At 34.9% G+C, this 23,251-nt stretch overlaps 3 protein-coding genes across 3 annotated transcripts; all 3 read right to left on the bottom strand.

The window, feature by feature from the left end:
- Nucleotides 1-546: 546 nt before the first annotated feature.
- On the bottom strand, nt 547-3,199 carry LOC117112589 (beta-3 adrenergic receptor-like). The gene is made up of 2 exons (XM_033255690.1): nt 2,321-3,199; nt 547-1,240 (listed from the first exon to the last, which is right to left on the bottom strand). The coding sequence occupies exons 1-2, from the start codon at nt 2,762-2,764 to the stop codon at nt 1,229-1,231; spliced, it is 456 nt and encodes a 151-aa protein (XP_033111581.1). The 5' UTR covers nt 2,765-3,199; the 3' UTR covers nt 547-1,228.
- Nucleotides 3,200-5,929: 2,730 nt separating this feature from the next.
- LOC117112579 (beta-3 adrenergic receptor-like) lies at nt 5,930-8,040 on the bottom strand. Its single transcript, XM_033255680.1, has 2 exons — nt 7,543-8,040; nt 5,930-7,062 (listed from the first exon to the last, which is right to left on the bottom strand). The coding sequence occupies exons 1-2, from the start codon at nt 7,984-7,986 to the stop codon at nt 7,030-7,032; spliced, it is 477 nt and encodes a 158-aa protein (XP_033111571.1). The 5' UTR covers nt 7,987-8,040; the 3' UTR covers nt 5,930-7,029.
- Nucleotides 8,041-16,365: 8,325 nt separating this feature from the next.
- On the bottom strand, nt 16,366-19,234 carry LOC117112987 (trace amine-associated receptor 9-like; the record flags this gene model as incomplete). Its single annotated transcript, XM_033256211.1, has 1 exon — nt 16,366-19,234. A coding segment is annotated over one exon (873 nt), but the record flags the coding sequence as incomplete, so codon positions are not given.
- Nucleotides 19,235-23,251: the final 4,017 nt, after the last annotated feature.

Genomic DNA, 23,251 nt, shown 5'->3' with positions numbered 1-23,251 from the left:
TAATCAAACCAATTTACAAATAAAATTTATATAAATGTTAAAAATACGATAGATGAAAGGGGCATTCATGAAACTCTAAAGATCTTGTAAAATGAAGACCATTAATTACAGTATAAAATTGTTAAAACAATAAAATAAAATAAAAACACAAATTCACAACTACACAAGACAATACAACCTTACTTAACCTAACAAAAACAATCAAAGGAAGAATTTCAAAAGCAAGCAAACCAATGGCCACGGACACTATTTCAACGGATTTAGGGGTGGTATTTCCAGGACAACCGATCTGTTAATATGTTTGACAACAACAGAGGCAGAAAGTAAATGTAAGAAAGACTATGTAATAACATTTAGGCTATGATAAAATTTATAAAATTAATACAAATAAAATTCATAAAATGTATGATAAAATTCATAAAATTCATGATAAAATTCATAAATTAAAATTCATAAAAGTGTTGATAAAATTCATAACAAGCATGATTAAATTCATAAAATTAATGATATACCTATAAAATAAATAATAAAATAGATGCAGGGATAAAAAGAAAAAATTGAAAAAAATCGAATGGACAATAAAAATGAAAAATTAAAAATAATGGATAAAAGCATCAATGAAGTACCGTATTACAACAAATTTAAAAAATAGAAATTAAAAAAAAAAGTCATTGTTAAGAATTTTTTTTAATTGATGAAGGTCGGAAATAAAGTACTGTAGTGTTGATCTGTCTAATTATATTTTATTCCACTTGGTGCAATGATATTTCCTGTTAAAAATCGCAAATGCCAACAAAAACTACGATATCGAAACAACGAACGATCATCCCTGCCGTATTCTTGATATTTATTTCTTGATGCTTTCTAATGATATACCTATAAAATAAATAATAAAATGGATGCAGGGATAAAAAGATAAAATTGAAAAAAATCGAAAGGACAGTAAAAATGAAAAATTCAAAATAATGGATAAAAGCATCAATGAAGTACCGTATTACATCAAATTTAAAAAATAGAAATAAAAAAAATAGTCATTGTTAAGAATTTTTTTTTAATTGATGAAGGTCGGAAATAAAGTACTCTAGAGTTGATCTGTCTAATTATATTTTATTCCACTTGGTGCAATGATATTTCCTGTTAAAAATCGCAAATGCCAACAAAAACTACGATATCGAAACAACGAACGATCATCCCTGCCGTATTCTTGATATTTATTTCTTGATGCTTTCTAATGATATACCTATAAAATAAATAATAAAATAGATGCAGGGATAAAAAGATAAAATTGAAAAAAATCGAATGGACAGTAAAAATGAAAAATTCAAAATAATGGATAAAAGCATCAAGGAAGTACCGTATTACAACAAATTTAAAAAATAGAAATAAAAAAATAGTCATTGTTAAGAATTTTTTTAATTGATGAAGGTCGGAAATAAAGTACTCTAGTGTTGATCTGTCTAATTATATTTTATTCCACTTGGTGCAATGATATTTCCTGTTAAAAATCGCAAATGCCAACAAAAACTACGATACGGTATCGAAACAATGAACGATCATCCCTGCCGTATTCTTGATGCTTTCTGTAGCAAAGAGGGTTACTCACACTAGCCCTTATCAGGAAGTATCTGAGGCCTAGCTATTATAAGAAGTATAGAATCCTTGAACACCCACTAGTGGCATTTAAAAGTGCTTTAACATCAGTAACGGAAATACGTTTTTCTTTTAGGAAATCTTAACTCCGTGAAGTGTGTAGGGTATTCATTCGTATAATCTAAAGCCCAGTGGACCAGCCTAGGGTCTCGTATAACCATTTTGTCAACTCTCCGACCCTCTTTCCAATTTGTTAAACAACCAGGAAGTTTAATCTAAATATTTTACGAAAGCCTCTAGCGAAACATTTGTAGCGGCAAACATAGATTATGGGATTAAGAGCCATGCTAGATGCGGTACATATTTCTGCCATCCACTCCATCCAGAACAGATCCGTGCGTTCCACTACTGTACAAAGTAATATGCGTATAACATGAGGCATATAGTACATAAGAAAGAAAGTGACGAGGATAAATGCCGTTTTTGCCCCTTTGAACGTCCTTTTAAATTCGGCTTTATTTGAGACTGCACTTAGAAGTTTACGTTGATGTTTCTTTGCCTCTTTGAAAATACACACGTACATGAATACCATCATTGCAGTGCCAAGTACCACAGCCAGGAGCAAGGCAATTGAACCTAACTTTTTTGAAGTTTTAAAGCAGAAATATTTTTCATCACGACGTTCGATACTAGGAAATAGATAAAGCAAACCAAATATCGTTCCACATACCCAAGATACGGCCACACATTTTCGTATTCTGTTTCGCGTGACCAATTTGGGGTAGATCAAAGGATTCATCACTGCAATGTGTCGATCTACAGTTATCAAAAGCAGATGCAGAAACGATGTTGCGAAGAGTATTTTGCCCGGAATGTACTGCAATTCACAGTCTTCAACTACCAAATATAGCGACTGTCGTGTTATATTTCCCCATATACTCAACGGAACACCAACGATACCAGAAAGGAGATCAACTAAGGCCAGCCTTGCTAGTAACTCAAACTGAATGTTGTGCAGACTCGGTGTTCGTCGAATCACTACAAGAACGAACGTATTCCCGGCAATAATTACGATGTCCAATGGTATATAAATACAGAGTACAAATATAAGTACGGCATTACTATCTTCTATTTTTTGAAGGAAAAGTTTATCTACAGAGTCATTGGTGTCCATAACCGCTTCTCTTCACTTCACCTTAAACAATGCTCGCCGCTTTAGATATACTTAATATTTTAGCTTCCGTGATTGAATGGTTATGAAAATTGATTGTTATTGAGTCTTCTTATGATAACTTTCGCTTCCGCCTGTTTTTGATATGCATAACTATTATGTCATAACTGATTCTCTGTTACTTCATGTTACGTGTTTTATTTACTAACATTGTATCATAATAGTTGTTATCATCATCATAATTATTATTATTATTATTATTATTATCATCATTACTATTATTATTATTATTATTTATTTTGTATTATTATTATTATTAAATAGCATCAAATACATCTTGAACAAAAGCCGATCTGTGTGTATATACAGTGTTCCATATTGAATACCGATAGCGTTGTAGGATTTTTAAAATTAAATGGATCAATAACAGCAGAACAGCAGGGCGTTTATTGTTGAGAAAGGTTTTTTTTTCTTTTTTTTTTTTTTTTTGGGGTGTTTTTGGGTGTGGGGGGAAGGCGTTTATTCGAGGGAGGCGTTTATTTTTTTGCGTAAAATTGATACTCAAATAAACGCCCATTAATTTCACTGTAAATCACCGTCAAATGTGTTATTGCGTAATCATAAAGACTTGATTCCAACCAGGTTAGAAAATGTAATTATTCTGGAATAGTGTACTAATAGAGTGTTGAGAATAGGTTCCAATAGATTTGCTTACAGTCATTGGTAGGGGGGGGGGGTGGCGTTTATTCGAGGAAAACTTAACGCCCCAGGCCGTTTATTCTAGGGAGGGAATTTATTCAAAATGAGGATCTGAGGGGGCGGTTATTCAAAGCGGGGCGTGTATTCGAATATATACGGTAGAAATCCCGGAGGGAATCTAATCCAAAGACGTAGCACCTGCACATAGAAGAATGGAGAAGTCTTGGTAGGGACTCGCAGCTTTATTGTGCTGAATTGCGTATGGGCGTGGTCCGTGACTGCCTAGCGGCTGTAAAAGAGGCGCTTGTACTTTAGTTACATGTTAGTGGAGATTAATTTTCAATAGAGTTATTATCTTACACTAACAATTCTACTAATTAAACGACTTGGAGACACCGGGTAATTGAGGAATGGTTTTTACATTTTATATCTTAAAGAAGGAATACACATTGGGAAATCGAGATTAATGAAAAAAATAATTTTACTGTTCTTTGTGAAATTTTCTTTTTGAAACCTTCTATTTGATTGTGTTTACTATGTAAAAGTGTGTGTATAATTGTTTACCCATAACCACACACACATACGGTGTGAAAATGTTCGAACAAGTGCCGAAAATTATTTTTGTAACCATTCATAAAAAAAAAATCATAAATACAAAAAGCTGATACTGGCCTTCCAATCCCAGGGCCTCAGATTAAATAACAAACTGCTTCCTAACGGCCCGGCCTGTGGGTCAGCAGCAGCTGTGACGCCAGAAATATGCTGACGAGGGGTCCGACGAGTCCGACGGAGGGGTCCCAAACCAAAGGGTTGACGAAGCCTTGGTCGACGGCCTGGAATATGAAACCATTTGATAGGTGTTTTTTTTTTATTATTATTATTATCTTATATTTTATTCATTTCTTTCATTGGTTACAGAAATAATAGAAACAAAGACATCATAGTAAATTCAAAATGAAAACAAAAGTTACAGACAAAAAATAAATTAATTAATTAAAAAAAAAAATCGTGGTGACGGGCAGGTAGAAATTAAATTATGCAATATTAATTTCCTTTAGTAATGAAGTAAAAGAACTCCATTTCTTAATAAATTTTTCTTTTTCTGTTATAGGGTACCTTCTCTAGGCCTATTGATATTTTTGAACTCAGAAACATTTTAATTGCCTAAGAATCCGGTTTTTTATTTGATAGGGTTCATGGGAGACTTTTTATGGCTTAGTGTGATCCAAGACCACAATAATAGGCATTGGCAATCAAAATTACGTTATTTGATAGGAAAATTATATATTTTTTTTATCTTCGATCCGACGACCTGGTCGTTCGTCGGACGACATGGGGTTGCTTGCCATGCCAAACCATTTAGCCTACGTTTTCTCAAAATGGATGTGAGTTGTGGCTCAGTTGTTTGATCCTGGATCTGATTATTTTATTGGAAATATGTTGTGACCAGACTATATGCACACTCTTTCTTTGATATCTCATGTCAAAAGCGTCTAAAAAAGTATAGCTTCATCTTTTTCTGGGAGGGTCCAGCATTCGGCAGCATAGATGAGGATGGATTTCCCAGACCGAAGGCGTGCAGTGAATCAAAACTACATACTGTTTTTATTAATGTTGACGATCTGAAAACATAATGTCAGTTTACACTAGAGCTCCAGGTAGGGTCATGGAAGCTCCATCTCTGGAAGCCCTGATACTGTAGCCATTTCAGAAACGGGAAATGATTGAGATTCAGTTTCAAAATTTATTTGTCCCCACGGAAACTTCTAGGGGCATAATCGCTCATATCAAAACATAAATTAACATTTCATACACAATTATAAATATAGTACTATACAACAATTTAAAATACTAAACTAAACGATATATACTAAACGATCATATAATACATTTATATAGGCCTATATTGTGTTGAACATTTATACATGAGTTGCTTATAAATAGTATGTCATAATTATTGAATTAAGTGAAATTTATGGACAAATTGATTATGATACGCCTATTTGCAGCTATCATTGTATATAAGCACAAATGGAGTAGGGGATACATGATTTGTCGGTGGTAACTTCTATAAAAAAAAATATATATATATATAATTTAAAAAAATCCGGATTTCAATTTCTCAAGACTACGAAAATCTTTATGTTGATAACTAACCAATTAAAAAAGTCTACAATTATGCAACAGAGGAATATTTATTACCGTTAAATTGAAAGTTAATTATTTACTTTATAGGCCTACATCGGAAGGTTTGTTTTAACAACAATATAAATATTTCTCCTTAGCAACTCCATACCAAATAAATATATCCACACAAAATAAGCTTTTCAAATATTTAATTAAAGTATATTTTAGCAAGAAAGACATAGGGGGTCTACTTAAACTTTATACAAGACATTTCGACAATAAATGCAATAATAATAATAATAATAATAATAATAATAATCAGTCATTAGGCCTATATAATTATATAGGCCTATATATATTATGTATAGGGGCCTATATAATAAAATAGTGTTTAAGTAGCCCCTGGCCTCTATTGTAAAACGCCATCAGGCCTATGACGTCACTGGGAGACGTTTATTGCTCTTTGCAGTGTTATAATGCATCCATCCTCTCGTCTTTAAAAAAAAATTCTGTTCACCCATTGATAAAATACATTAATATATTATTAATTATATATTTTCTCCATGTTTCACCTATGTTACTACTGATCTAAACTGTAAAATAATTAAGAGGTAGACAAGTAATTAAACTTTCCGATAAAGCGGAATTAACAAGAGGTGTTTAATTAAAGCCATCATGCTCCCTAGTTTAACTTAAATAGCTGTTTTAATACAGTATTATATATAAGTCTGTGCTTGGCACCGTTTATAATTGCATCAGCACAATTAGTTTGTTCCTCTCTGAATTAGGTATTCTTATGAGTCTAAAATAATCACAGGAGCATAATCTTGTTTTCTTTTATAATTTGCGACTTGTCCAGTGGCATACCATGAATCTTGAAATGGGGAGCGCAAAGGTGAAGTGGGGAACTTGATGATTAGGTGAAGGGGAGCAAGCTCGCTAAATAATGTGATTTATGGTGATTTTTTAACTACTTGAGCGTGATATTTTTTGGGGGAGACTGGGGAGAGTATTTTGGGCCGTGCAACCCAACCACCCCCCCCCCCCTGCGCCCCTCTAGATACGCCACTGGACTTGTCTATTGATCTGTCTAATTACACTTTATTCAACATGGTGCAATGATAGGCCTGCCAACAAAAACTACGATATCGAAACAACGAACGATTCCTGCCGTATTCTTGATATTTATCCATCACCTTCTTTCTGTAACAAAGTTAGTTTCTCGGACAAGACCTTATCAAGAAAGTATCTGAGGGCTATTATAAACAGTTTAGAATCCTTGAACCCACTCGTTGCATTTAAATGCTTTAACGTCAGTATCAGAAATATGTTTTTCTTTGTGGAAATAATATATTACGTAAAGTGCCTAGGACCTACATTCGTAATTCCTCCATAATTCGTATAAGTAATTTAAAGCAGTGGATCTAGGGTCTCTTATACTTCTATTTTGTCAACTCTGCGACCTTCTTCCCAACCTGTTAAACAAACAGAAAGTTTAATCTAAATATTTTACGAAAACCTCTAGCGAAACATTTGTAGCGGCAAACATAAATTATGGGATTAATAGCCATGCTAGATGCGGTACATATTTCTGCTATCCACTCCATCCAGAACAGATCCTTGCGTTCCACTACTGTACAAAGTAATATGCGTATAACATGAGGCATATAGTACATTATAAAGAAAGTGACGAGGATAAATGCCGTTTTCGCTCCTTTAAACGTCCTTTTAAATTCGGCTTTGTTTGAGCTTGCTTTTACAATTTTACGTTGTTGCTTCTTTGCCTCTTTGAAAATACACACGTACATGAATACCATCATTGCAGTGCCAAGTACCACAGCCAGGAGCAATGCAATTGAACCTAACTTTTTTGAAGTTTTAAAGCAGAAATATTTTTCATCACGACGTTCGATACTAGGAAATAGATAAAGCACACCAAACATCGTTCCACCTACCCAAGCTACGGCCACACATTTTCGTATTCTGTTTCGCGTGACCAATTTGGGGTAGATCAAAGGATTCATCACTGCAATGTATCGATCTACAGTTATCAAAAGCAGATGCAGAAACGATATTGCGAAGAGTATTTTGCCTGGGATGTACTGCAATTCACAGTCTTCAACTACAAGATATAGCGACTGCCGTGTTATATTTCCCCATATACTCAACGGAACACCAACGATACCAGAAAGAAGATCAACAAAGGCCAGACATGCTAGTAACTCAAACTGAATGTTGTGCAGAATCGGTGTTCGTCGAATCACTACAAGAACGAATGTATTCCCGGCAATAATTACAATGTCCAATGGTATATAAATACAAAGTACAAATATAAGTACGGCATTACTATCTTCTATTTTTTGACCGAAAGGTTCATCTTCAGAATCATTAGCGTCCATAACCGTTCCTCTTCACGTCACCTAAACAAATGCTCGCCGCTTTACATTACTTAGCTAAACTGAGTATAGCTTTCGTGATTGACTGATTATCGAAAAATGAATTGTTATTTAAAGTCTTCTTATAATATCTTTCGCTTCCGTCGTAATTTGCATAACTACTATGCCATACTGATTCTCTGTTACTTTGTGTTTTATTTACACTTATTCCTCTTCGTGCATTGGTGCACTTAAGACGTCAGTATTATTTACTAACATTGCTATTATTATTATGTTGTTGTTACCATATCATCATCGTCATCATCATCATCATGATTATCATCATCATCATCATTATTATTATTATTATTATTATTATTATTATTATTATTATTATTATTATTATTATTATTATTATTACTGAACATTATAAAAATAATATACATCAAAAGCCGATCATTGTGTAGGCCTCTATATACAGCTTCAATGAATACCGATAGCGTTAATACGACGTTGAAGATTGCATTTTTTAAAAAATTAAATGGATCAATAACAGTATACATTAATTAATATATCCATTTTAAATCATTTGGAATAAAATAGGCCCCTACCATATTTATTCGAATAAAGGAGACCTGTATAATTTTATGTTCCCCAGAAACGCATGCGTTAGTTCAAAAAATGAAGAGTAGAACTGTTAGTATAAGGCCAGATAAAATTGGTTGTACTTAGGTCTACATTATTGTAAATACTGTACCAGCAAATATAACGCCAATTAATTATTACTATCTATCTCTCTGGACCCATTTTATCTTTGTGAATGAGGAACACACATATGATAAGTTATACAACAGTGTGAGTCGCTCCTTCGCTATTGTGGCACACACACAACGACGAGGGAGCGAAAATGTCGTGGTTGATAGGATTTTAACCATGTCTTCCGGTAGAGGTGCGACAGGATTTGTCTTGAGGGGAGGTGGTAAGTGTCCTTCAGAGAGTCTGATCATTTTCTGGAAGTTAGCGGAATCCAGAGGAGAAATCTCGGTGGGAATCCAATTTAATTAAAAAATGTAGCACCTGCGCATAGAAACTTAGGCAAATTTTAAGCCAGTTTAAGCTTAGCTTTAGACATTATTTAAAAAAAGCTTATAAAACCTATTGTGCCAACCAAAAGAATTATAAAAAGAAAACTGTGTTCGATACTTTCAATGGCTTTGTTCGTGTATCGTAATGTATTACGCTATATTTAATATTCGGTCTAATTTTCGTTCCATTAAATTTCATAACATTATGACTGTAACTGTAGGTTTTGGGGAGACAGCGATGTTTTAGATATACAGACAAATCTTCTTTTTGACGTCTCAAAAATGCAAATGCAAGTTTCCTCTGTTCCTTGTGGTTCTGCCGAGAGGTGGCGCTATTCACTTTCAAGATGTAGAAGTCTAACAAGATGTAGAGGGAAACACCAATCACTATCCCACTAACAACTTCAACTCAGGTCTAAAATTAACAAAAATATTTTCTTACTCATATTATGAATTCTATTGAAAGTAGTAGCTTCTGTATGCACATTTTTTTTTTTAATTTCCAAAATTTAAAACAAATTTGAGGTGCCTATATTTTTGTCACAGAGCAGAACCGAACAGTGTATGTTGAAATACTGTAGTTCGAGATTTAAAGTGTAATTATTTTCTTCACGTTAGTGTAAGAAAGAAAATGAACGTGTGAAAACTGTGATTTATATGTACATCCTAAATTTTCCTCATTACCTTAATCCCTTAAAGATGCAAATGAGACAGTATACTAATTTTATATAAAATTACATTGCAGGAACAGATCAACAAACATTCGATGCCCGATTAGTTCTCTTTACTGATTCGCATTACGTTAATGATACAGTACTTCTTTTTTTTTTTTTTTAAACAAATCCAAACACAATTTACTTATACTAATTCCTAATGTGCTATCTACTAAGGCGGTAAAAAACATGGAATTGTTAAACAACTTTAAGTCATTAGTAGACTTCAAAGTTTGCAGGAAAGCCTATTCTTAACATTGACGAATACCGTAAATGCTCGAATAAGCGCCGCGGCGCTTATAAATTATTTGGAGGCTTCAGTGCGGCGATTATAAAAATAAAACAAAGTAGGGCCTATTGGCGTGGCGCTCTTCATGTCCGTTCCCATACATGGCCGGCGGAACCGGGGGGGGGGGCATATATTATGTCTGGAGATTTTTGTATGATCGGAAAGAAATGCAAGAAAAGAAAGAAGGATGGGAAAGAGAATGTTTATCCAGTCCCAGACCGAGTTACATTTTCTCGCAATTCACATTGGCGGATCTGGGGGAGGGGGTCATGGGTCCTGACCCTTCCCTTGGGCAACAAAAAAAAGGGAAAAAAAGAATTCTAGACCTACCTTTTCAGGACCCGTGAGCTGTTTTTTTTTTTTTTGTGTATAAGAGACATGTTACAATAAGAAAATTAGAGTTTTGAAGAACATAAAAGTCATTAAAACACACTTCAAATGTCGGGAAAGCTCATTCATCTAGGAATAAAAATTTTCCCGGGGGAGAACCCCCAGACCACCATTTCTTTTTGGAATTCATCGATTCGTGGAAAAAAGAATACGCATGTAACTACTCATTTATTTATGTATGTATACACATATAAAATAAAAAATGAGAAAATTTTACCTGACCGTCTTCAAGAGGGGAAAACCTTGAATTTTGCAGAACTTAAAAAGTCATTTAAAAGACATTTCCAAAGTCAGGAAAGCTTATTTCCCGCATTCTAGAAATCGAAATTTTCCCGGGGGAACCCGGACCCCCTTTTTGTGGGGGGTTCATCGATTCATTGATTTATTTTCAAGAGGGGTAAATCTTGAATTTTGAAGAAATTAAAAGTAATTAAAAGACACTTCAGAAGTCGGGAAAGCCCATTTCCCGCCTTCTAGGAATCAAAATTTTTTCGGGGGAACCCGGACACCTATTTCTTTGGGGTTCATTGATTCATTGAATTATTTTCAAGAGGTGGAAAACCTTTAAATTTTTGAAGAAATTCAAAGTAATTAAAAGACACCTCAGAAGTCAGGAAAGCTCACTTCCCGTCTTCTGGAATCAAAATTTTCCCGGGGGAGAACCTCCGGACCCCCTTTCTATTTGGGATTTATCGATTTATGAAAAAAAAAAATTATATGCAACTACTCAATATTTTTTATATGTATGTATACACACATAAGGCCTATTTACTGTAATAACAAGTGGAAAAATTTACCTGACCGTTTTCAAGAGAGGAAACCTTTGAAGAACTTAAAAGTAATTAAAACACCTCAGAAGTCGGAAAAGTTCATTTCCCGCCATTTAGGAATCAAAATTTTCCCGGGGAAGAACCCCGGGAAACCCCTTTTCTTTGGAGCTTATCGATTCATTAAAAAAAGAATACGTATGCAACTACTATTTTTTTTTATGTATGTATACACACACAACCAGCCAATTTACTGTAATAAGAATGAGAAAGTTTACCGTACCTGACCGTTTTCAAGAGGGGGAAAACCTTGAATTTTGAAGAACATAGTCATTAGACACCTAGCTAACACCTAGCTACTTGAGAAGTTGGGAAAGCTCATTTCCCACCATTTAATCAACACTTTCCAGGGAAGAACCCGAACCTCCCTTTCCTCTTTGAGTTCATTGATTCATTATAATAATTTTCAACAGGGGAAGCCTTGAATTTTGAAGAACTTAAACGTAATTAAAAGACACCTCAGAAGTCGGAAAAGCTCATTTCAAGCCTTCTAGGAATCAAAATTTTCCCGGGGGAGGACCTCCGAACCCCCCTTTCTTTTTGGGATTTATGGAGTCATGGAAAAAAAATCGTATGCAACTACTCAATTTTGTTTATGTATGTATCATAGCCGTCGGAAGCATTTTGCAAGTGTTTCCGGCCATTTTAATAAGAGTGGGCATGGGTGGGTGGTAGGGTGCAACACATTTTTTTTTTTTTCACCATTGTTGAAAAAATGGCTCCTCAGCCGGGAAATAGCACATGCATAATTTTAGAAAAATTAATGTCTTCACTTTTAATTTAAGGGTTACAATTTTTTATATTGGAAGTAGGCCTAATCAGGGCCGGCTTGGCCATTATACCTTTGCCAAAAATGTTATAATAGTTATTTTATATTATACCTCTAAACAATTTCAAAATCAATCTTAAATATTGAAATTAAGGATTGTCAATAAAGTTGAAATGTACACGGCAATACAATAAATTGTGTTATAGGCCTATATTACTTACACGTAGATATATTAGCCAATGCACTGTTTTGTGTATAGCGTTTTTTTCTATTGAATGACGATAAATGTTAGTGGCAATGTCAGTAATATTTTAATGGAAAGACAAGTTGATGTCTGGCTACTAAGAAATGTTTAATTAAGAATAAATAAGAGCATGCAGTTACTGTACAACCATTTTAAAACATTTAATGTATCATTTTTTAATTTACATCTAAATAGAGAAATCTGAAGACCACATTTAGTACCCATGTGTTCCATGTCTCCCGTAGAGTCTCGCAATGGGGTCTCCTAGAAACTGGCAGGAAGAACTCCAGCATATTTTTCCCCGAAATAAAACCATCTCCCGCAAATTCATGATCATATTTGCATGCTTTAACAAGTTTTGAAACTGTAATATCAATTGTCTGCGCAGCAGTTAGTACCAATCATTAATGGTTATCACCATGCACAGCAAAATTTGGTTGTGGCATAGAGAAAATAGAACAGTTCTATTTTCTCTATGGTTGTGGTAAGAAAATTCATTTAAACAGATCTCCCGGATGTGGATTCTTCCAAATTGGGACTTGAATTCGACACTAACAGACCACCATGCACAGGACTTGACTACAGGGAAATAGTTTTAGCATTAATAATAATAATAACATCTTACAACTGTAGGCCCTACACCCATTCAAACATCTTACATTTACTATATCATTTCTTAATTCCAGGGGTGGCGCCAGGGGNGCGCCAGAAGGGGGGGGGGGGCGCTGGGGGCTATAGCCCCCTCCCCCGTCGGGGAAGACAATACATTTTGTCGGGGAACAAACAAATAAAAAACAATATTTACATGTAATATTCGTTTAGCCACCATATTGTTTGTGTTAACTTTTCATCACAACAACAATAATAATAATAATAATAATAATAATTCAATTAGACTAATTAAAAATAATTTGCGTTCTGTTATGACAAATGCTCATTTTAGCCCCTTCGTCGGGCAAGTCCTGGCGCCACCACAGTTCTTGGCTTCCCTGCTATCGTCGGGGGAAATCGGCCTTCCCGTTGGGCAAATCTCATCTATCGCAGACGTCGCCCCACATCGCTCCACCGCGTATATCGGATTTGTATGTGCGTGTAATTATTCATGTGTAGCTGTCCTGACTCTGTCTCGGGGCCTTTAGCCCCTCCGTCGGGCAGGTCCTGGCGCCACCCCTGCTTAATTCCCCTCTAAATAGAGATATTAGAGACTACTTTTAAACACGGTCTTTAATTATATTGATACAAATTAGAGACCAAAGCTGCTAAAGACCACTAAAAACCCTGGTCCCAAAAAGGATTTTTAATTGGTGGAATGGAGGGAGACCTGTGATAGGATTGAGAAAAAGTGGTCCGCCCAAAGCCGGTGCGGCCGGTGCGGTTCCGACGGCCCTGTGTATACACATCATAAGGCCTATCTGCTGTAATAACAATGGAAAAAATTTAACTGACCGTTTTCAAGAGGGGAAAATGTTGAATTTTGCATAACTTAAATTAAAGTCGTTAAAAGATACTTCAGAAGTCGGGAAGGCTCATTTCCCACCATTTAGAAATCAACATTTCCCCGGGGAGAACCTGAACCTCCCTTTTCTCTTTGGGTTCATTTATTCATCATAATAATTTTCAAGAGGGAAATACCTTGAATTTTGAAGAACTTAAAAGTAAATAAAAGACACCTCAGAAGTCGGGAAAACTCATTTCCCGCCTTCTAGGAATCAAAATTTTCCCCCGTACCCCCCCCCCTTTTTTTTTCTTTGGACCTTATCGATTCATTGAAAATGAAAAAAGAATACGTATGCAACTACTAATTTTTTTATATGTATGTATACACGGTCAATTTACTGTAATAAGAATGAGAAAGTTTATCTGATTATTTTCAAGAGGGGTGTGGGGGGACCTTGAATTTTGAAGAACATACCGTAGCCATTAGACATCTAGCTCAAAAGTCGAGAAAGGTAATTTCCCGCCATCTAGAAATCAAAATTTTCCAGGGGGAGGACCCCCGGATCCCCTTTCGTTTTTGGGAAAAATGTTTACCCCCACCCCCTAGGTTTGATTCCAGATCTGCATGATTCATATTCCCATTTATCTTATAAGTTCCCCCCCCCCCCACTTTGAAAAACGTTCCGCCGGCCCTGCCATATACCTATACATCTCACCTATTCCCGTAGTTCATCGCCTATCATAGATCCTACGTCATCGTAAATAAACGTTTTTAAAGAAATGATTGTGTCTTCATTGCGTTTTTATTCATTCTAACACTGTATGCATTGTGTTTAAAACCCTGTTTGTCAAGGTGTTTCATTACCCACAGGGTATATACTCTCGATTAAGCTTCGCGGTGCGTATTCGAGAGCGGCGCTAGCTAAAAAAAAAAAAAAATCAGGTTTGGTGCGGCGCTTTTTTGAGACTGAACTTTTTAAGTCCGCAGTATTGAGATTATTAATAAATAAGATGAAAGAAAGAAATTAATGTGTTAAGTCTCCCTCCGAAGTCGACATTCCACTATAAACTTTCAGCCAATTTCGTACTTTATGGAATTTTGATGCTGATACTTTATATCCTTGATCAATTTTAATGTGATAGTCTTTCGAATTGTATTTTTTTGCGAGCTTTATAATTTCTTTGTTTTTTTTTTTGTTTTTTTTTTTGTTGTAGACAAATGTTATCTTGTATCTTGTATCTTCAATAACCAACCATTTTCGCTTCTTAACGTAAATTGAAGGTCTTGCTGGCCGTCTGTTTTTGTTTTGTTTTTTTTTTCTTTTAAGAAAATAATTAATAATAATAATAATAATAATAATAATAATAATAATAATAATAATAATAATAATAATAATTAATAATTTTTAGCCCTGGGTCCCAGTACTTTGCACTCACTGTACTGACCATTCCTAGACACTGATTAGAAAGAATTGAGATGGCTTTATATAGGTACAGTGAGGATGAAAGATCAAAACGATGTACGATTGATTAAGCTTGGAACAGACAACGGACATAATCTTGTATTAAGATACTGTAAATGCTCGAATAATCGCCGGTCTCGAAGCGGCGCCGCACCAAGCCAGACTTTTTTTAGTTAAACGCCGCTAATCGAGAGTTTATATTACCATGTGTGTGATGAAACACTTTGAGAAACAGGGTTTTAAATACAACGTATACAATGTTAAAATGTATAAATATCACAATGAAGACACAAACATTTCTCTGTAAACGTTTATTTACGATGACGTAGACCTATGATAGGCCACCTGAAGTACGGGAATATGTGAGCTATGTAATATGGGAACGCATTTTTTTTTATAAGCGCCGCTCTCGAATATACGCCGCCCTCGAATAAGTGCCGCACTGAAGCCTCCAAAAATGTTATAAGCGCCGCGGCGCTTACAGTACCGTATTCGAGCATTTACGGTATTGCATTGCGTGGCCTATCTTGAAAGAATGTGATCTGAGCTGAAAGGTGTGTTTAGTTTATTGCCGCGTAGCAGGAGGGACAGGCGGTTAGATTATAAGTAATAAGGTGGGGGTCCCTTTACCGATGAACGGAATGGTTTCTTGATGGAGGCTCGGGGATTCCCAAAGGGGTTCTGCACCTCAGATCCACGCAGGAGTGGGGGAGGGGGAGGGGAGGGAAATCTGGGGATTGTGATTGAGGTTATTCCGTGAGGAGGCGAAGTTTGAGTGAAGAGGAGGGAGGAGAGGTTGCAGATGGAGTGACTGTATGAAAGTTATGCATATGAAAACATGAGTTTATACCATCCACCCTGATGCCGACTGAATAAAGAATTTCACATTAGAACCTCAAGTGATGACGCCACAGATTGGATGACCTGACTAAAACGGAATTGGATTACTTAAAGCTATTGCACATGCTCAGTCAATTAAACTTTGATTTCGGTAATGGCGTTGGCGTTGACAGTGCATTCCTCCTTTGCATGACGTATTAACCAAGACGTAGGGCTATGGTACAACATAATATTGTATTATAACAGTATTTTACAGTTAACAATCTTGACAAAGTTCAAAGTTCAAAGTAATCTTTATTGCAATTTTTAGGCAAATTGAAGTTTAACAATAAAAATCGAAGGAAGATAAACATGAAGAATATCGCATAAAAAATATAAAAAATTAAAATTGTTTATAATTAATAAATTTTATATAGGCCTACATCAATTGGGTAAAGAATTGGCAAAAAGTGATAAAATATGGGTTCAATATTTGGTAATTAAAAATAAGATTCATATATACATTCATTAGGAAAAGAAGAAATTCACATCGAGAACACATTTAATTACATTAAAAATAAAAAAATAAATTTCCAAGAATAGTATTAATAAGTGCCGTGTTCTGGATTGCCGTTAGGAGTTGGGAGGAGCATTGGCGTATCTGAGGGGTCCTTCCCCCTCCCCCTTGGGCTGCTAAGCAAAAAAAAAATCTAGACCTGCCTTTTAAGGACCTGTTAGCTGAATTCTTTTTTATTACAATGGAAAATTAGAAGTCGGGAAAGCTCATTTCCCACCATCTAGGAATCAAGATTTTCCTGGGCTTCACTTTCTCATGGAAAAAAAAAGAATACGTATGCAACTACCGGGGTACTCAATGTGTTTGAATGTACACACACATAATAGGCATATTTACTGTAATAAGATTGAGAACGCTTATCTGACCGTTTCAAGAGGGGAATATTTTTACTTTTAAATTGAAACTTAAAATTTACTCTATAGGCCTACAAAGTTGACTGAACGGTAATCGTCAAGTTTTAGGTTCAAACCCCTATGAGGGGTTTGAACTTTTTTAAAAACAATAAAATAAACTTGTTATCCCTAATGAAGGGAAACTCCATACCAAATAAATATATCCTTAAAAACAAGCAATTCAAAGATTAAAATCAAAGTATATTCAGCAAAAAAGATAGGCCTATACTTTAAACTTTACAAGAAACAAGATTTTTCGACTATAATACCACTTAATAATCCTTAGGCCTATACTAATAATAAACATATATACCGTACTAATTATTATGTTGTTTTACTAAAAGTTATCTGAGGAATAATACACCAGTCCCAAGGTCAGGTCTATTTGGAATTACACTTACTGAAATCTGGCCTATAATAATGAGAAGCGATTCATTAATCATTCCTCTTGTTTATATAATAGTCTGCCTCCATCCTCTGATGGTCTTGTTTTTACAGTCGGTTCACCTATGTTGCTACTAACCTAAAACTCTAAAACAATAAACATATGGCACGCAATGGACAAGTAACACTTTCTTTAAACCGGAATTGTTTCTTCTGGTATAGGCCAAGTCTACATGCGTTTTAACTTTAATAAAACCACCGTAGGCTCCCTGGTTTAGCTCAAATAGCCCACGCTTTAACAGGGGGTAGTGCCAGGATTTGTCGAGGGGGAGGGGTTCCGATGTCCACGACTGGGGGCCTGTGTACCAGACGAAAAAAGTGACGTGGACGGGCGTTGCTCAAAACTTCTCGAAAGTGTTCCAAGGTGCAAAGCAAATCCCCCCGAAAAATGACAATTTAGGCGTTTCCTGGCGCTGGCGCGGCCCTCCGGTTCTGTATTTCAGGTCTGTTCCTCCAGGCGTGGTTCATGTAGTAGCATCTCCATATAATTAGTTTATTCCTGTCTGAAATAAAGGTGTGATTCTAGGAGAATGTCTGGATGTATGTGGCTTGTCCATCGAGTTGTCTAACTATACTGTATTCCATACATAGTGCAATGCTATTCCCTGTTAGAAATTGCAAATTGATGCCAACAAAATTACGGTACGATATCGAAACAACGAACGATCATCCCTGTCGTATTCTCGATATTAATATCAGTTTCTTTCGTAGCAAAGTTGGTTACTCGAACTAGACCTTTTCAGGAAGTAATTGAGTATAGAATCATTGAACACCCACATTTAAAATTGCTTTACCGTGCGTGTCGGAAATATGTTTTTCTTTGTGGGAAATCAAATCTATGTGAAGTGCGTAGCCTCCGTAGGGCCACATTCGTATAATCCACAACCAGTGGACATATACGATCTCGTGTAATTTCATTTTGTCAACTCTCAGACCCTCTTGCAATTTTGTTAAACAAACTGAAATCTAAATATTTTACGAAAGCATCTAGCGAAACATTTGTAGCGGCAAACATAGATTATGGGATTAATAGCCAGGCTAGATGTGGTACATATTTCTGCTAGCCACTCCATCCAGAACAGGTTCTCGTGTTCCACTATTTTGCCAAGTAGTATGCGTATAACATGAGGTATATAGTACATAAGAAAGAATGCAACGACGATAAATGCCGTTTTCGCCCCTTTAAACTTCCTTCGAAACTCGGCTTTGTTTGCGCTTGCTTTTACAATTTTACGTTGTTGCTTCTTTGCCTCTTTGAAAATACACACGTACATGAACACCATCATTGCAGTGCCAAGTAACACAGCCAGGAGCAATGCAATTGAACCTAACATTTTTGAAGTTTTAAAGCAGAAATATTTTTCTTCACGACGTTCGATTTTTGGAATCAGATAGAGCAAACCAAACAACGTCCCACATACCCAAGATACGGCCACACATTTTCGTATTCTGTTTCGCGTGACCAATTTGGGGTAGATCAGAGGTTTCATCACTGCAATGTATCGATCTACAGTTATCATAAGTAGATGCCAAAACGATGTAGCGAAGAGTATTTTGCCTGGGATGTACTGCAATTCACAGTCTTCAACTACAAGATATAGCGACTGCCGTGTTATATTTCCCCATATGCTCAACGGAACACCAACAATACCAGAAAGAAGATCAACAAAGGCCAGACATGCTAGTAACTCAAACTGAATGTTGTGCAGACTCGGTGTTCGTCGAATCACTACAAGAACGAACGTATTCCCGGCAATAATTACAATGTCCAATGGTATATAAATGCAGAGTACAAATATAAGTACGGCATTACTATCTTCTATTTTTTAACCGAAAAGTTCAACTACAGAGTCATTGGCATCCATAACCGTTCTTCTTCACGTCACTTAATGGAAATGCTCGCCGCTTTACGGTATTTAGCTGAGTATTTATAGCTTCCGTGATTGCCTGTTTTTTGTTTTTTTTGTTTTTTTTTATATTTAGTGTACGTTTTACTTTCGTTTGCTTCAAGATTTGCTTAACTATTAGGCCTATGTCACGCCGTAACTGATTCTCCGTTACTTCATGTTTTATTTATTAACATTGATATTATTATTATAGTTGTTATCATAATCATCATTATCATCATCATCATCATCATTATCATTATCATTGTCATTATCATTATTATTATTATTATTATTATTATTATTAATATTATTATTATTATTATTGTACTGCAGCATCAAAATAATATACATCAAAAGCCGCGCTTTATGTATATGCAGTGCTCCATATTAAATAACGATGTGTTCACTGTTAGTAGGACGTTAAAGTTTGCATTTTTAAAAAAATTAAATGGATCAATAACATCATACAGAAATCCATCCATTCTAAAACATTTGGAATAAAATAATCATACATTTGCCTCCCGGCCATGCATTTACTATATCATTTCTTTATTTCCATATAAAGGGAGATTTAAAGACCACTTAGTGACGGTCTTTATTAGAGGGATTCATAACCAAAGCTGCTAAAGACCACCAAAATCCCCGGTCCCAACAATGCTCTTTAATTGGAGGAAGACCTGTGCAGTTTGAAGTTCCACCAGAAACACATGCGCAACTCTAAAGGTTCGAAAAATAAAAACTTTGAGGCTAGATAACTGAGTTAAGGTATGCCATGGTGGATTGTGGAGCCTCTACTGCACCCAGCAGCCACAAAAAGGGGAACTTGCTTTCGATTCTTTCAATGGCTTTGTTCGTGAACATAATAATATAATAATAATGTTTAGCTTTATAGCGTATAAGAGCTTCTGCAGTTCACATCATAAAAATAATAAATAAATAAAATATATTATAATGATTCAAACAAAAAAAAAATCAAAAATAGAAATAAAGGCACAACACAAGAAAATGCAGAATTTCTGAGATGTCACCGTCCACCACCACCCAAAATGCATTACGCTATCCTCTGTTTGATAGGCTACATTTTGCTTGCCAGCATATAACTCTGAAACCAGAGGTATACGGCTTATCAAATATCATGGTGAGTCCCGATTTTTGATTGGCTGCTGATATCGAAAATGATAAAGGGTATGTTGGAACTGTATTGGTTTCAGCATGGACCTATTAATAATTATTAATAGGTCCATGGTTTCAGTAACTGATTCCATTTTGCAACATCAACGTAAACATTCATCAGAATAATTATTTAATTTTAAAACAACTGCATGTATATAGAGCTGTTTATATATTTAACCAAACAATATTAAAATATCTAAAAAATTGGCTTAAATGTATGTTCAATTTACAATTCATAACATTATTACTGTAACTGTTAGCTTGCGGAGGAGACAGCATATTTTGGCGTCTCAAATTTCAAACTTGTTCCTTGTGCTTCTGCCGAGAGGTGGCGCTAATCACTTTTCAGATGTAGAAACAAAACCCTAACGTAGACCAAAACCATCCCACTAACAACTTTAACTCTGGTCAAAATTAAATTACCAAAATATTTTCGTACTCGTTTAAGAAGTTTAGAAATTTATCGGTAAAAGTATCTTATTGAAGTAGTAGCATTGTGTATGCAAAGATTTTTTTTTAAATTTCAACAAAAATTTAACATAAAGCAGATTGAAACAGAATGTGTCACACTATGTAGCAAACTTACTGTAATACTGTAGTTCGAGATTTAATGTGTGATTATTTTCTCTACATTTAGTGTAAGGAAGAAAATGAAGAGTGAAAACTGTGATGTAGGCCTACATCCTAAATTGTTCTCAATACCACCTCGATCCATTGAAGATGAAAATGAGACAATACGAAATTGCGTTGCAGGAACAGATCGACAAACATACGATGCCCACAATTTTTATTTATCTCTTTCCTGATTAACATTACGTTAATTATATATATATTTTTTTTAACGATCCAGAAATAATTCTAATCAAATATCCATAATCTGCTATGGATCTAATAACGCGGTAAAAAAAAAACATGGAATTTTTAGACAATTAGTCATTGCCTTTAAGATTGCTGGAAAGTTCATTTATTTCTTAAGATCGACGAAAACTTTATCTTCGGGCGATAAGTCTACACATAGTGTGCTTTTGAACATGACTTCAAATGTTTGATGCTTGTTTTAAATCAAGATAGACCTTATAAGACCCTGGTTCCTAATTAATTTGTTTGAACGGCCAAATTAGTGTTTAAAGTTGATCTTACTGACCAAAGATAATCTCCTCCGAGTTGAAAGCAATTTCATTATTTTTCTGAATGAAACTTTTTCCCCTAGTATGTCTATTTGAAGGGGGGTTTTTTTGGCAAATTTAAAATTTTAATTTGTACTACACCAGCGGCATGGTTTCATAACCCAAAATTGGGTCGTGGGAAATTTCTGTTTGGACGTGTAGTTTAACAGTCATTAGTCAACTTTGGTGAGCCGCTTTATTAATGTAATTAATTACAATGCAAAAGCCACGTTTAGAATCTGACATTTGAAAAATACAAAATGTTTTCCGCACGTACGCAGTTCGCATGTAGGTTTAGCGAAATGTCTTATGAGCACTCTCTTTTTGTACACCAACTTTGTATTATCCCACGAACAGAACAAAACACATAGGCGGAACTTGCCTGCACAAAATTCGGTGTAATGCTAATGCTGTATGACTTGAAAAAAGGTATTGACGAAACGCAGATCAGAACAAAACACAGAGACAGAACTGCAGCACAGACAGTCCTGTATGACTAATTATTTGTAGGACACTCTAAATATTTATCAAGTGTTAATTTGTTCACTTTTTATTACCATATATTTTATTACAATGGGCATCTTTCTACCCTGTCTAAAATCATGCAATACTATTTACACGACGGAAAGAAATAAACAAATTTAATATATAATAATACACCTGTTCAATTTGTGCAAGAGCATAAACACCTTGGTGTAACTTTTAATTCAAAACTTACATGGGATTAACACCTTCAGTCTATAATTAATAAAGCAACAATTTCGTTACTATGTTGCGTCGTGCTAAAATATACATTTTCGTAAGACATTAGGTCAACCATATCATTTATAAGACCACTAATTGAGTATGCAGCGCCTGTTTGGTGCAATATTCCGGAATACCTGAGTGATGCTTTAGAAAACATACAGATATCAGCTGTTAGATTATGTGTTGGTGCATGGAAACATACAAGCCAGTGTCTTGCGGTTAGAGTTAGGGTGGCCGTTATTAAAAAATCGGAGAGAATTTCTTAAACTAACAGTATTTTACAAAATTATTATACTTCAAATTTTTATTTAGGTTTTTTGAAACCGCCGCTGCTTATAACTTGTGTAATATAAGGAAATGATACCATTTTGTAGAACAACATCTTATCGATTATCATTTGTTCCATCTGTTGTAAAGTCCTGGAATGAATTAAATAATCATATTAAAAAAATCCGTCGATTTATTGTTTTTAAACAAACGTTAAATGAAGCTTCACATTTCTAAGTACAGACAAAAGATTATTATGAGATTGGTGATAAACATGTAAACCAAATTCATAATAGAAAACGTCTTGGTTTATTGGTTTAAACTCTTATATACGGTAATTAATTTTTATTTTGATCAACGTGGCTAACTTTTGAACAGAATTTTTCTTTATTTACTTATGTTCAACAATTTTTAACGAAGTCTAAAAGATTTGCAGTTAATTTATGTATTTTATATATATATATGTAGTATATATAAGCCTATATGATGCCTATATATATATATGTATACATACATACATACATACACACATACATACATACATACATACATACATACATACATACATACATACATACAAACATACATACATACATAT

The sequence above is a fragment of the Anneissia japonica genome, unplaced genomic scaffold (assembly GCF_011630105.1).
Source record: "Anneissia japonica isolate Jap-2015-1 unplaced genomic scaffold, ASM1163010v1 scaffold284795_len787576_cov167, whole genome shotgun sequence".
In the NCBI taxonomy this organism is placed as follows: Eukaryota; Metazoa; Echinodermata; class Crinoidea; order Comatulida; family Comatulidae; genus Anneissia; species Anneissia japonica.
This window is presented reverse-complemented; position numbering and strand designations above follow the sequence as displayed.